This window comes from Muntiacus reevesi, chromosome 11 (assembly GCF_963930625.1).
Source record: "Muntiacus reevesi chromosome 11, mMunRee1.1, whole genome shotgun sequence".
Classification (NCBI taxonomy): domain Eukaryota; kingdom Metazoa; phylum Chordata; class Mammalia; order Artiodactyla; family Cervidae; genus Muntiacus; species Muntiacus reevesi.
Window position 1 is genome coordinate 29,831,974 of NC_089259.1, and position 13,283 is coordinate 29,845,256.

The 13,283-nt window shown below is 43.5% G+C and overlaps 1 protein-coding gene across 2 annotated transcripts in view; it reads left to right on the forward strand.

Moving 5' to 3' along the window:
- Nucleotides 1–13,283, forward strand: part of FLT1 (fms related receptor tyrosine kinase 1) — a 198,930-nt gene that overhangs the window by 96,006 nt on the left and 89,641 nt on the right. For both annotated transcript variants that reach the window (XM_065901623.1, XM_065901622.1), the window contains one exon: nt 7,998–8,106. In XM_065901623.1, the coding sequence (XP_065757695.1) occupies nt 7,998–8,106 (109 nt within the window). The remainder of the gene's footprint in view (nt 1–7,997; nt 8,107–13,283) is intronic.

Genomic DNA, 13,283 nt, shown 5'->3' on the forward strand with positions numbered 1-13,283 from the left:
AAAGAAGACAAAAACACTAACTCAAAAGATATGTGTAGCCACATGTTCACTACAGCATTATTTATAGTAAGACAGAGAAACAGTGTAAATGTCCATCGCCAGTGGGTGGATAAAGATGCAGTGCACATACACAGCGGACTATTATTTGGTCATAAAAAACAATGAAATCTTGCCATTTGTGACAACATGGACAGACTTTAAGGGCATATGCTAGATGAAATAAGTAAGAGAAAGACAAATACCATATAATCTCACTTACATGTGAACAAATAAACCAAAAAAAGCTCATAAATTGGAATTGTGTACCTTTTGATTCCTTTTATCCATTTGCCCACACCCTACCTCCTGCCTCTGGCAACCACCAATTTGTAAAATAAATAAATAGCCACTGGGATATCACGTACAGAGGGCACTGTGACAATAGTTAATACTACTGAACTGTAGACTTAAAAGTTGCTAAGAGAATACATCTCAAAATTTCTCAGCTCAAGAAAAACAACTTTTTACCTGTGCATTTGATAGATGTTAACTAGACTTAATGTAGTGATGATTTTGCAATATATACAAATATTGAATTGTTATGTCATACACATGGAACTAGTATTTTGTCAACATACCTCAATTAAAAAAGAAGTTTCTCTAACCCAGTCAGGGCCTATAAAGCATCTTTTCTGCTCTTGCACTTGCTTTCTTCACTCTTCTAAACTCTGTTAGCCTCAGAACTAGCTGACATCTCATGAACTAGGCAAATCTCAGTGCATCTCAAGCCTGGTGACTTTTTTCCTCCTGAATTAGTGAACAATACACTTAAAAATCCACTATTCTTAGGCACAGAGGTAGTGATGCTTTACAAAGAGAAGAAAACATATCAAATCACCCTTTGCTGAAATATCTACTACATGCATATGTTGATTCAGAGTAGTCTGTTAACACAGATGTCATCTGCTCACGTCTGTTCAGCTATATTCTTTGCATTTCAAAGCAACAAAGTAGATGGCATCATTGTCCCTGCAGGACTTCAAAATAACAAATAACATCTGAATTCTTCACTATGGAAAACTTTTTGACATACGCTTATGTCAACGTCACTCTTTGGCAGGCCCAAGTGGTTATCTCCATTTTAAAGATAAGAAAAACTGAGGCGATAAGATGATTAACTCAGAGTCACAGCATAATAGTAGCTTATGAGAAACTCAAACCAAAGTCTTCCTTTGCCAAGACCCAGGGCTCTGACAATTAAACCAATACATAAATTTGTTAAGATGCCGATGGCTCGCACAATAACATCCGCAATCACTTGTCAAGGACTCAGGAAGAGTTTTTCTAACCGCTGCAGTAGCTGTAGGTGGTTTACATGTCTTTTTCTTGAATACAGATGAACTGTACTTTAAAACATTCCATGATGTGTAGAGATTGATGACAGAGCCATTTAATGAAATACTTAGAAAAGAGGAAATTCTGTGAACTGGAAAGTTTAACTCAAGTGACACTACTTTTTTTAAACAGGAAATTGCCTCGGAATGGAAAGCAAGTTAGTTGTCACAAAGTACTAGAAAATTCCAAGATGCCATTGACGGTGTTGAATCATTTTGCCTTTTCTTGAGCCTATCAGGTGCTTGTACTGTGAACCACTGGATATTAAGCATGAATTATGATCTTAATTTCAAAGGAACTTCTAGCCTGGTTTTGGTATTCTGTCCACAAAATATATATGATAGAAAACAGAAAGTGAAAAAGCTAGGTCAGGTTTCTGATTAGGCTGAAACCATGAAGTATCCACCTGCTTCCATACAGAACGCCTATGAAAAAGGATGGAGGTGGAGGAGCAAAATCTGGGTGAGATAGTCTTCCCTGATTTCTTCCATGTGTGCTCTAAACAAATGCATTGTCTTATAATTCTGTAGTTTTCAGTTCAGTTAAGTTGCACTGTCGTGTCCGACTCTTTGGGGCCCCATGGACTGCAGCACGCCAGGCTTCTCTGTCCATCACCAGCTCCCATAGCTTGCTCAAACTCACGTCCATCAAGTCGGTGATGCCATCCAACCATCTCATCCTCTGTCGTCCCCATCTCCTCCTGCCTTCAATCTTTCACCAGGGTCTTTTCCAGTGAGTCAGCTCTTCACATCAGGTGGTCAAAGTATTGGAGTTTCCGCTTCAGCATCAGTCCTTCCAGTGAATATTCAGGATTGATTTCCTTTAGAATTGACTGGTTTGATTTCCTTGCAGTCCAAGGGTGTGTAAGTATACCGAGGCTTTAAATAGAGACCACCCAGCACAGTTGGCTCTGGAGTCATCCAACCTGGGGGCAGGATTCATGGTTAAGCTCCACTCTTTCTATTATATAGAACCAACTCCAAATCAGTTCACCTCTCTGAACCTGAGTTCTCCCCTCCAGAAAAAAATGGAGCTCCTAACATCTGACCTACCTCATTTGCCCATTATCAAAGTGATTGTCATATGTGCCCTAATGCAATCCCCCAGATACTGAACATATGCAATCAAGACTGTTGGGCTTCTCAGGTGGCTCAGCAGTAAGGAACCCACCTGCCACTGCAGGAGACCCTGGTTCCATCCCTGAGTCAGGGAGATTCCCGGAGGAGGAAATGGCCAAACCTGACTCAGCAACTAAACAACAACAACAAATGAAGACTGCTGCTGCCGCCAAGTTGCTCAGTCGTGTCCAACTCTGTGACCCCATGGACTGTAGCCCACCAGGCTCCTCTGTTCATGGGATTCTCCAGGCAAGAATACTGGAGTGAGTTGTCATGCCCTCCTCGAGGGGATCTTCCCGACCCAGGGATCGAACCCGCATCTCTTATGTCTCCTACATTGTCAGGTGGGTTCTTTACCACTAGCACTACCTGGGAAGCCCAAAGGAAGACTATTTGTTAAAATAGTTTGCATTGAAAAAGACTTTTATACTCCTTCTTAACAAAGTACACACACACACAACCCACACACATCCTATTAGTAACAATAACACATTAGATTTTAAGGGAGTCATTAATTTCACATCTTACCTTTAGAAGAATTTCCTAATTTGGCTCTTAGCGTCTATTGATGTATCCTTGTGTGTCTGTGAAAAACATCAACCTTTCAGATGACAGATGGACGTTTTGCTGTCTCAGAATTCTCTGCATAGTCTTTCCTTTACAATTAAAACTGCCTTTCTTTTCCATACATGTTAAGAAAGCAAATGAAAGTCCTAGCTTAGAACACACCAATGCTTTTCCCCACAGTCCTGTAGTCAGCAAGTCCAGTACCCCGCTTCAGCCATCGGTGAATGAGGTCCTATTCGAGCACCTGCCGGATTTCAAGGACTTGCTTTTTTCCCCTTTCTGTTGTGTTTTTTGTTTTGTTTAACCCAAGGAAGGGTGCACAAGACAATAAAATTCAGTTTCCTTATGGCCAGGTTTTGGCCCAGATTTATGAAAAGTGAGTCATCAATTGGAGTTGCTAATGGCACACGAGGAGCTTTGGTATTGTTTCCCCAGAGTTGCCAGACTGTTGGTTTGTAGAGTTGGAGCAGGAAGTAGAAGGAACCTGGTGTTAGGAAAAAACAGACAGGAAATGCGTTTTACAGCATTGATTCTGTGAGGCTGGAGGATTGTGACAATTTAATGTCTTAGCAGCATTTCCATTGAAATCAGTTTGAGATTTCATTGAGAAATGTGTGTGCCGTGGGAGACACGTCCGTGACGGAAGCCCGAACGCTTCATCTCAGAATCGCAGTGTGGGCTCCGCCCCCTACACACTCTCCAGTTTTGTCTAATTCTCACGTTCTATTTTCCCATCAATTGGCTCAGATGTGCCACCCTAGGATAATTTTAGATTCTTCCCTGACCTTTAGATATCTGCTTTTATTTCTCTCTGAAACACTTCAAAGGAAACTGTATTTGAAACATCCCAAGATTAAAATCACTGTTCCATATATAGTTGTTGTTTTTTTTTTTAAAGCAAGTGCTGGAAATTAGACTGAATTACACATCGTCCCATCCATTCTGTTCCGTGAGGTTCAAACGCATTGAAGTAGTGAATCACTAATGCTTAGTGGAAGGGAAGGAAGGAAGGAGTATGAATAAATTCCAAACTGACAGAGCCTGACGACAGTCTTCAGCAGTGTTCCTGGGTCACACAGAAGAATCCAGAGAATGGACTTTAAGAGCATGTTTCTAATATCTTAATCCTGTGGTCCTCCAAGAGCAAATAGAGGCAAAGTGTGGGTTCAGAACTCAAAAAGCTGTGACGAATGGAAACTAATTCTAGAACAAAGGCAAACAGACAGCCTTGAGAACTTCTTTTGGTGTACCTTATGAAATACGATCTTTTCAAATAGATGCTATGACTCAAATTCTTGAGTTTGAAATACTTCCTCTTTTCAACTACAAAGTTGATATTTGCTAATGTATAAATTAAAAATATACTCTAGAAAAATAGGTCCTCCAGAAATCAGATAATTTTTAATAAAGTTACTCACATGACATAAGTTGTGTCTTATTTTAAAATTTTCTTCTAAGGACTTCCCTGGTGGTCCAGTGGCTAAGACGCCAGGCTCCAATACAGGGGGCCCAGGTTTGATCCCTGGTCAGGGAAACTAGATCCTTTGTAACTAAGGTCCCATGTGCTGCAACTCAGACCCAGTACAGCCAAATAAGTAAATATTTTTAAATAAACAAGTAAAATTTTCTTATAATTTGTCCATTATCAATCATATTTTCAAACCATATAACACTTTATCCGTTGGAAAAATAGCTTGCAACTTGTATAAAATGCTAACAGAAACTAGTATTTCTGTACCAAGTAGTATTGAGCTTGTAGGGACCCATAACTGCTCATTAAAGGAGGTATTTTCCAGGGGAAACCCAATTCAAAGAGTAGACAGAACTCTACCACCAGGTCTGTGCTGTGAAATTTAAAGAGTTTTAGGGCAAGAAGCAGTTTTGTGTAGATTAAGAGCTTAGGCACTGGAGTCCGACAAACCTGGTCATAATTTGAGCAAATCGCTTAACCTCTGTAAGCTCAGTTGCCACTTCTGTAGATCAGGTGATACTCCCAAGTCCTTGGGCTATAGAGAGGGTTAAATAAGGTAAATGCCTCCCACACTATCTGGCACACGGCAAGGGCTACATAAAGCTACCCAGAAACAAAGAAATAATGTAAACTCCATCGATGTCATTTTCTAAATCAATTTTCATAGGCACTTGGGAGAGGAGAGTTCTGGGGCAGGCTTGACTGTGGGTGAGGAGTCTGTTTTGGAAGAGGTCATTCAGGCAAAGTGAGAGACTCGACTTATCTCCAGGGTACCTGGTGTGATCTGAATTCATTCACTTCCCTTCTGTGGACCTCAGTTTTATGCTCTGGTTATTCAGAAGTTCTGAGCTACTGGGAGTCTTGTAAAATGACCACAGCTATCCCCAGGTTCCCGCCCAGGCCTTAAACAGGGCGGGTGCGCACATCTGAACTGACGTGCCCTTGCCATGAACCCCAGGTTCTCAGCTGGCCTGAGTTCAGAGAAATCAGAGTAATTTTAATAGAAACCCAAATGCAACTTTCAGATTCAGGTAATCGCTGTTCATAATTTCAAAGGTTCCAGCCAAACAGCAATGAGGTGTTCACTTATTTATGGAACAGCAGTACATCTGAGAATCTAAACAAGGTTCTGTTGAGGCTCATTCGGATCAACACAGGAGCCCTAACTTCACCAGGAAGGCCGTGCTCGAGCCGAGAGACAGACAGCAGAGGGGGAGGGCTCCGAGCCTGTTCTTCATCTGCCTCTGCCCCAAGCACGTGAGCGCGTCTCCTGAGAAGATTAGGGCAGTCAGACTCTTACTCGGTGATCTCTCTGGTCCTTCCACCTCGCATCTACGAGCTCCTCTTCCAGCTGCTTTTTCCTCTGTGACTCTGAAGTGCCAGGTGCAATAACTATAAAGAAATCGCTATCCAGAATTTTTTTATGTCGCACATCTTAGACTGATCATCAAATAGAGAAAGAGACAATTGAGCTCTCATTCTCTCTGTACTGGTTATTTGCCTTCATGCGAGTGTTTCTCTGTGAAAGAGAGAATAGTATAATATATATACTTGATCTTCAAGTAGGGACATTCTTCCCTATTAAGTAGTCCTTGAAGTTAAGAATAAGGGTCGTGTTCTTATTCCCCTCTGTCTCCCTTACAGCATCTGGGCAGTGCCTTAAATAATCAGTATCGGGAAGATCCCCTGGAGAAGGGCATGGCAACCCACTCCAGTATTCTCGCCTGCAAAATCCCCCGGACAGAGGAGCCTGGCAGACTGAAGTCTATAGGGGTGCAAAGAGTTGGACACGGCTGAGTGACTTAACACATACGCACACATCTGCTAAATTGAACGAACATACCACAAATTGCAAGCATTTTCGTTTCTCAGAATCTCAATAATACACAGAGGACATATGAGTAGATGTAATTGAACAGATCCAACAAACAGATCATGAAATCATCATGAAATATTGACTGTGCCACAGTGACAATTACAGGGAATTTGGAGTAATAGAGTTGCTGGCTGAACAAACTAGGAGTATAGTTTTTAGTCTTCCTGACCTGTAGATGAAAGACAGACATACTTTAATTTACTGGAAGGAATATGAGAACACGGGTAAAATGCCTACCATGAGACCGAGCAACTTGGAAAATTGTTAGGACCCTTTGTAGACTTTATGTTATCATCTTAGGAAGCCCAATGTCAGTTCACTTTGCCGTTCAGCGGAAACTAACACAACACTGTAAGGCAATTAAACTCCAATGATATTTTATTTTAATTATTAGAAGAAAAAAGTCTACTGTCACAGTTCAGCCTTTATATCCCTTTAGCCTGTGAGTGACTGGATCATTTTACTCCAGCCAGGACACCCCATTAGTCTGAAAGCACCAGGTCTGTCTACAATGTCAGAAGCTGTGACCAGACCTTTGTGCCCTAGAGATAGGCTGCAGTGATCAGTAAGTAACTGGATCAAACTTTTTTGTAATTTTAAATATGAAAAACTTACTAGCTGTTTCATGTATAGTATGTGTTACTTTTTTGCAAGGTCAGGTTAAATTTTTAAATTTTCAACAATGCATTTCATACTACTAATTTTTATCCTGAAGACAGCAGTGCAAATCTTTAAGCCATATACGTTGGTGTTTCACTACTTTTTTTTTTTTTTTTTTTGAGACATGACTTTTTGCGACGTCACAGTTTGAAAAGTGCTTTCAAATTCACCCATTTTTGACTCATCTTTCTTTAGGGGCACACTCACCAAACAGCAGCGCTAAAATCTAGTGAAATGATAATTGTGGTATGCATTCAGCACTTATATCTTTATTTTCTAGAATAGGAACGAACAGACTGAGAAATTACGTATTGGGTTGGCCAAAAATTTCATTCGGGTTTTCCATCCCATCAGGAAAAACCCAAACGAACCTTCTGGCCAACCCAATAATTTACAAACACATGCAAGGGTCTCAGGAAGCGCCCACTCTTCCTCCTGGGGCATCAGGGCTGCAACACCATGTTCCAGAAAAGCAATGGTTTAGCCAGACTTTCTCCTCTGTCCTTGCTCACTTAACACGCCAGTGTGAGGAAGGCTCCTGTTAGCAAGCCGTGTTCTTGATCACAAGTCATGCAAACAAAAGAGAAGGGCCAGGCTCCGCTCCGGCCAGCGTGGCGCTGACCACCTCGTAGGGTAGGACGTGCCGTGCCGCATCTGGGCTTCGGGTCTGTAATTGTTACGCCAGCAGCGCGAGGTAAATAAGCCTGAAGCCCTCATACGAGTCGGATGTCATAGCCCCCGGTCTCCTGAGGACCTGTCTTCCTGTTGTTTTTCCACCCTTTCTGAGCTGCAGAGATCCTGGTAACCAGCACGCATGCAGTCCCATCTGTGTCGAGGCCACAGGGTGGCCGAATCACATCCCCTTCAGAAGCATCTTGGGGGTGTCCAAGGGTTCTCCGTCCTGTCACTGAAACTGCCTCTCCTTTTGCAGACGGCTAGCACCTTGGTTGTGGCTGACGCCAGAGTTTCTGGAATCTACACTTGCATGGCTGCCAATAAAGTCGGGACTGTGGAAAGAAGCATGACCTTTTACATCACAGGTAAGACACACGCCCTGCACTTAGGAAGACAGCCCGGTGACCTCCGTCTCTCTTCTAACCTTGTCTGCTTTCAATGCACTTGAGTGATTTTTATTTTAAAAAAAAATTCCGTAGAGTTGTTCAACTCTTGAGTACCTTCATCCTTGCTCTCAGGAATCGTCTTCTACAACATCGTTGGGTCTCTTGAAGAGTTACTTCCCTGAATTCTCTTTTAGAGCTATTTGTGGACATCTTCCCAGGCTGGATTGTGAATCTGGGATCTTGTCTTTTTTTTTTTTTTAAGGTGGACTTTTTTTTTTTTTTTTAAGTCTTTATTGAATTTGTTACAATATTGCTTCTGTTGTTTTACATTTTGGCTTTTTGGCTGTGAGGCATATGCGATCTTAGTTCCCTGACTGGGGATCAAACCCTCACCCCCTGTATTGAAAGTGCAGAGTCTTAACCACTGGATTCCCAGGGAAGTCCATTGTCACGTTCATTTTTGAACATCCCACGGTCCCCAGCACAGGGCCTGGCACACAGTGGTGGTGCAGGAAAGGTCAAGGAAACCACTTACTCTGTGTGCGATGAGATTTCTGTCGCCCAGGAGGTGAATTGTTTCACAGCTTTCTTTAAACTGAAATATCATTGATGTACAATATTGTGCTAACTTCTGCTCTACAGCAAACATCTCACAACCGAATTTCAACTTTTTGAGAATTGAGGCTCTCCTAAAGACATCTGAAACGGAGCTTGGCTGAGGGTTATTCGTGTGCTATTTTTCAGTAGCATTTCAGAATTTTTAACCTGAAATATGATGGCGTCTGCAAATCTTAAAGCTTCCAAGGCACACAAGTGGCACTCCCTGTGTCCCAGCATGGCACAGGAAGGAAGTCAGCAGCTCAAAGCATAAAACAATTGCCTGGCTCCACGCTCCCCCAATTTTCTGAGGAAACCTGGGCAGTTGGCCAGTTCCCTGGAAACTTCGTGCTGCCTGGGTCAGGCTGCCGCCATTACCTTGAGTTCTCCTGAAAGGAATAGGTAGGTAGGTTCGATTTCATGACAAGTAGGTGCCACCAGAGCACAGGGAGCCGTCGGGCAAGTTAGCCGACAAAGCGGTGCCATGGGAGACATCCCTTGGTGGCTTCCCACAGGCTGTCAGAGCCAGAGAGACCCCTGGGGCTATTTGGTATGATAACTCCGCATTTTCTGGATGAGCAAGTGGGATTTAGAGAGGTGGAGAGGCACCCAGCAGAGCCTCTGAAAACTAACCCAGGCCCTATCCAGTCAGTATTGGAGACGTGGAGACAAAATCATCTTTGCATTCATTCCAAGTAGGGAAACGCCTTTATTTAGAGGATTCAGATAGCTGTTTTGCACATACTGATTCTGAAATCAATCTCAGATGATCTGAACTAATGACGCTCAAAGGTTTGTATTGTCCTTTTTATTTTGGGAGAAGCAAGCTAACCCTTCTGGAGGAGGAAACGGCAACCCACTCCAGGATTCCTGCCTGGAAAATTCCATAGACAAGAGGAGCCTGGTGGGCTACAGTCCATGGGGTCGCAAAGAGTCAGACACGACTGGTTAGGGTGAGCACAAGGTAACCCCGAACATCTAAGTCCACGGCCACTAACTGCGTGATTTAGAGTCCGAAGGATTGATCCCATTCCTTTTCTGTGCTGAATATTCAATATGTTTGTTCAAGCTTAATGAGCAGCATGTCTCATTAGGAAGACAGGCTGAAGACCACAAACACAAAGAAGAAATGTTGTCTATGTTCTAGTATCAAAAGGAATGAGCAGGGCTTCCCTGGTGGCACAGGGGTAAAGAATTCACCAACCAATGCAGGGGACACAGGTTCAATCTCTGATCTGGGGAGATTCCACGTGTCATGGGGCAAGTAAGCCCATGCACCACAACTACAGAACCTGCGCTCTAGAGCCCAGAGGCCACAACTGCTGAAACCCACATGCCCTCGGGTCCGTGTTCCACGAGAGAAGCCACCGCAGTGAGCAAGCACCACAATGAGCTTGCACCCCAACTAGAAAGCAGCTCCCGCTCTCCGAAACTAGAGAAACGTCAGAGCAGCAGCGAAGACCCAGCACAGCCAAAAATAAAGAAATTTATTATTTTTTAATAAAAGATGAATGAGCAGAATTAACGTGACCGATGAATTTACCAACGCTAAGTCAATGCCACCAACAGAAATATAAAAGCCACATGCATGATTTAACATTTCCTAGTAACCATTTTTTAAAGAAAAAAGTGCATTTTATTAAACCCAACAGATCCCAAATCTATCATTTTAACATGTCTTCAGTATTTTTTAAAATATTACACTGCTTTGGTTTTTAAAATTGGAATTGAAATAAAATTGAATGAAATTCAGTCCAGTCCCGCTGGCCACATTTTCAAGGCTCGGAAGCCACAGGTGGTCCTGTATTATACAGTGTTGCTCTAAGCCCCTGAGAAGGAAGCAGGACTTGCGGTGATCCTGGACCCGAGGGGGCGTCCTGAGGGGCCTAGAATTTGAATCGATCGAAAGAAGAGAACATTCTGGCCTTGGCATCTTCAGAATCGAGGCAAGAGGACCAACAGGCCCACAAACTATACGTCTAACCACTTGCAAGTTCTAAATCATGCAAATAAGCTGGTAGATATGTTTTAGCCTCTGGTGGACAAATATACTTTCATGATGACCTGAGAGTCAAGTGCAAATTGAGAATTCTGGGGATGCTAGGAGGGGCGTGTGGTAGTGCAGGAGGAGCCCACCCCTGGCCAGCCAGCATCACTTGGCTCTTTCCCCACTGCAAGGGGCCGTGGACACTGGGGATGGTCTCCCCAGCCATACCTCCGAACTCTGTTCCTCCTACCCCAGACCATCTCCCTGAGCCCCCCAAGTGTGCAGACTGCCCAGCAGTCTGACCTCAGGAGGGGGAGGAAGCCTGAGACCATCTGGAAGCAGCCTTGGGATCATCTCCCAGGGAATTCCAGGACCCTGCTTGGCCCCTCCATTGTGGGGAGGGGTACAGCCAGAACAGAGAGCCCTCTGCCTGGGTCCACAGGCAGTACTGGCAGAGGATGCCCTGACCGAGAGGAGCTCCTCTCATTCCCTCATTGATCAGCATCCCCAAGGAAGGTTCATCTGTGCTCAACATCCAGCATCAACCTCCAGCCCACACATCCCCCTGAGTTCTCCATGGCTCCAGCCTACATCTGCGCCCAGCACTACTCCTGAAAGGACCCCAGCTGACTGAGCGGACCCCCTGCTAAACCCAGACAGAACTCACCCTTCACCTTCTCCCTACCACGTGATCCACTATATAACCATGGGGCACTTGAAACGTTTTCTAGATCCCAAGGCTCATCCATGGAAAGGAGCGATGGGGCTTCTATTCCAATATACCTGACTCGAAGCTCATGACATCTTTCCTCTAGAAGTTTCAGAGCTTTAATCTTAAAACTGAGCACAAATTCATTCCAATCAAATCCCATTGCCTAGCATATCATTCTCCTAAATTCTTGGCTCCCAGTTTTGAAAAAGTACAGTTTTGACTGGTAATCGAACATTACTGATATTCATTATTTCTAAAACAACTCTCTTTTTCTTACTCAAATCTCTGTCATGAGATTTAGTCTCACTAGGTGGTTTAGTCGCTAAGTCATTTCTGACTCTTGTGATCCCATGGTCTGTAGCCTGCCAGGCTCCTCTGTCCATGGGATTTTCCAGGCAAGACTACTGGAGTGGGTTGCCATTTCCTTCTCCAGGGGATCTTCCCAACCCAGGAATCAAACCCGGGTCTCCAGCATTGCAGGCAGATTGTTTACCGACTGAGCTGTGAGGAAAGCCTAGAGATGAGACTAAATACTCTTAGGAATGTTGCACCTTCTATGACTATTTCCTGAAAAATGAGTGCATATTTATTCAGTGTTTTTATTTGACCTAGTGCATGCTTTAAAAGAACTGTCTAAAATTTAACTGCTTGAAATCAAAAGACCTCGATCTGGATCTTTACTGATCCTCATTTCAGTCAAGGTTGGCCCCTCCTTAAAATACAACAACAGAGTTGCCTTCCAAACTGATGGAAACTGGTTCACTGTGGCCATGAACATCTTCCATGGCTTCTTCTCCACACTTTTGCCATGCACTAGAGGGATGAGATGGGGGAGGGGTTGGGAGGGAGGTCCAAAAGGGAGGGGATATATGTATACCTATAGCTAATTCACTTCGTTGTACGGCAGAAACCCAATATTGCAAAGCAACCATGCCCCAATTAAAAATAAAAATAAAATCAGAACCTTTCAGCACTCTAAACAGAAAACACCACAGTACCTAATTAAAACAAGCAAAACTTTCTAGTCACCACTTATTATCTAGAGAATACTATTTCTGTTCTCCAGTAGAAGTCACGTCTTTATCGCCACCTGCCAAAGGAGAAGACACCTTTCATCCTTTTAACTTCTATACTTGTCTCTTGTCATGAACTTCATTCGTTCATTTGATCCAATCATGTCAAAATGGCCAGCCCCAAGTGTGCACCTTTGTAAATACAGTCCTCTATCATCTAACCCTGGGTAGAACGTCTGTTCTGAGCAAGGGTGAGTCTTCTCCACGCCATCTCCTAAGACGCCGTGGATGTGATCATGTGTCAGATGCATGAGTATGAGTTGGTTCTGCTGCTGACTGGACTGATTCCACTACAGATTCTTAAGTGTGGGAAGATTGCTTGTTTTCACTTTGAGAGTCAGAAGGCAGACTTACTTTCTTAGGTCTGTTTTTGTACTCAGGCTGAAAAAAAATTGACATGAATTAAGGGGAGAAATCCCTCTGGATTCATTAACTAGTTTAGGACATCTTATTTACCATCTCCTATGCGTCAGAAAAGAACAGCAGAGGGGCTGTCCTGAGACATAGATCATTGCTAAGCGCTGTCTGACAACACAAACCAAACCAGCCTCTCAAGAGGGTCCCTCGCCCGAGAAACAGACCTGAAAACTGCCTTGGTGCTTTTCTCTTCCCCTGTGTGTGTTTTTGCTGTTTTGCTGGCACTCAGCACGACTGTGGGTGTGTTAGCAATTACTGAGGCTCAGACAGGAACAGCCCGGCCTTATCTCCCTGGCTTCCCAATGTCACTAAATGCATTTTATTTTGAGATTCCTGGTGGTGCTTGGCAAAGATAAACAAAATCTTCCAT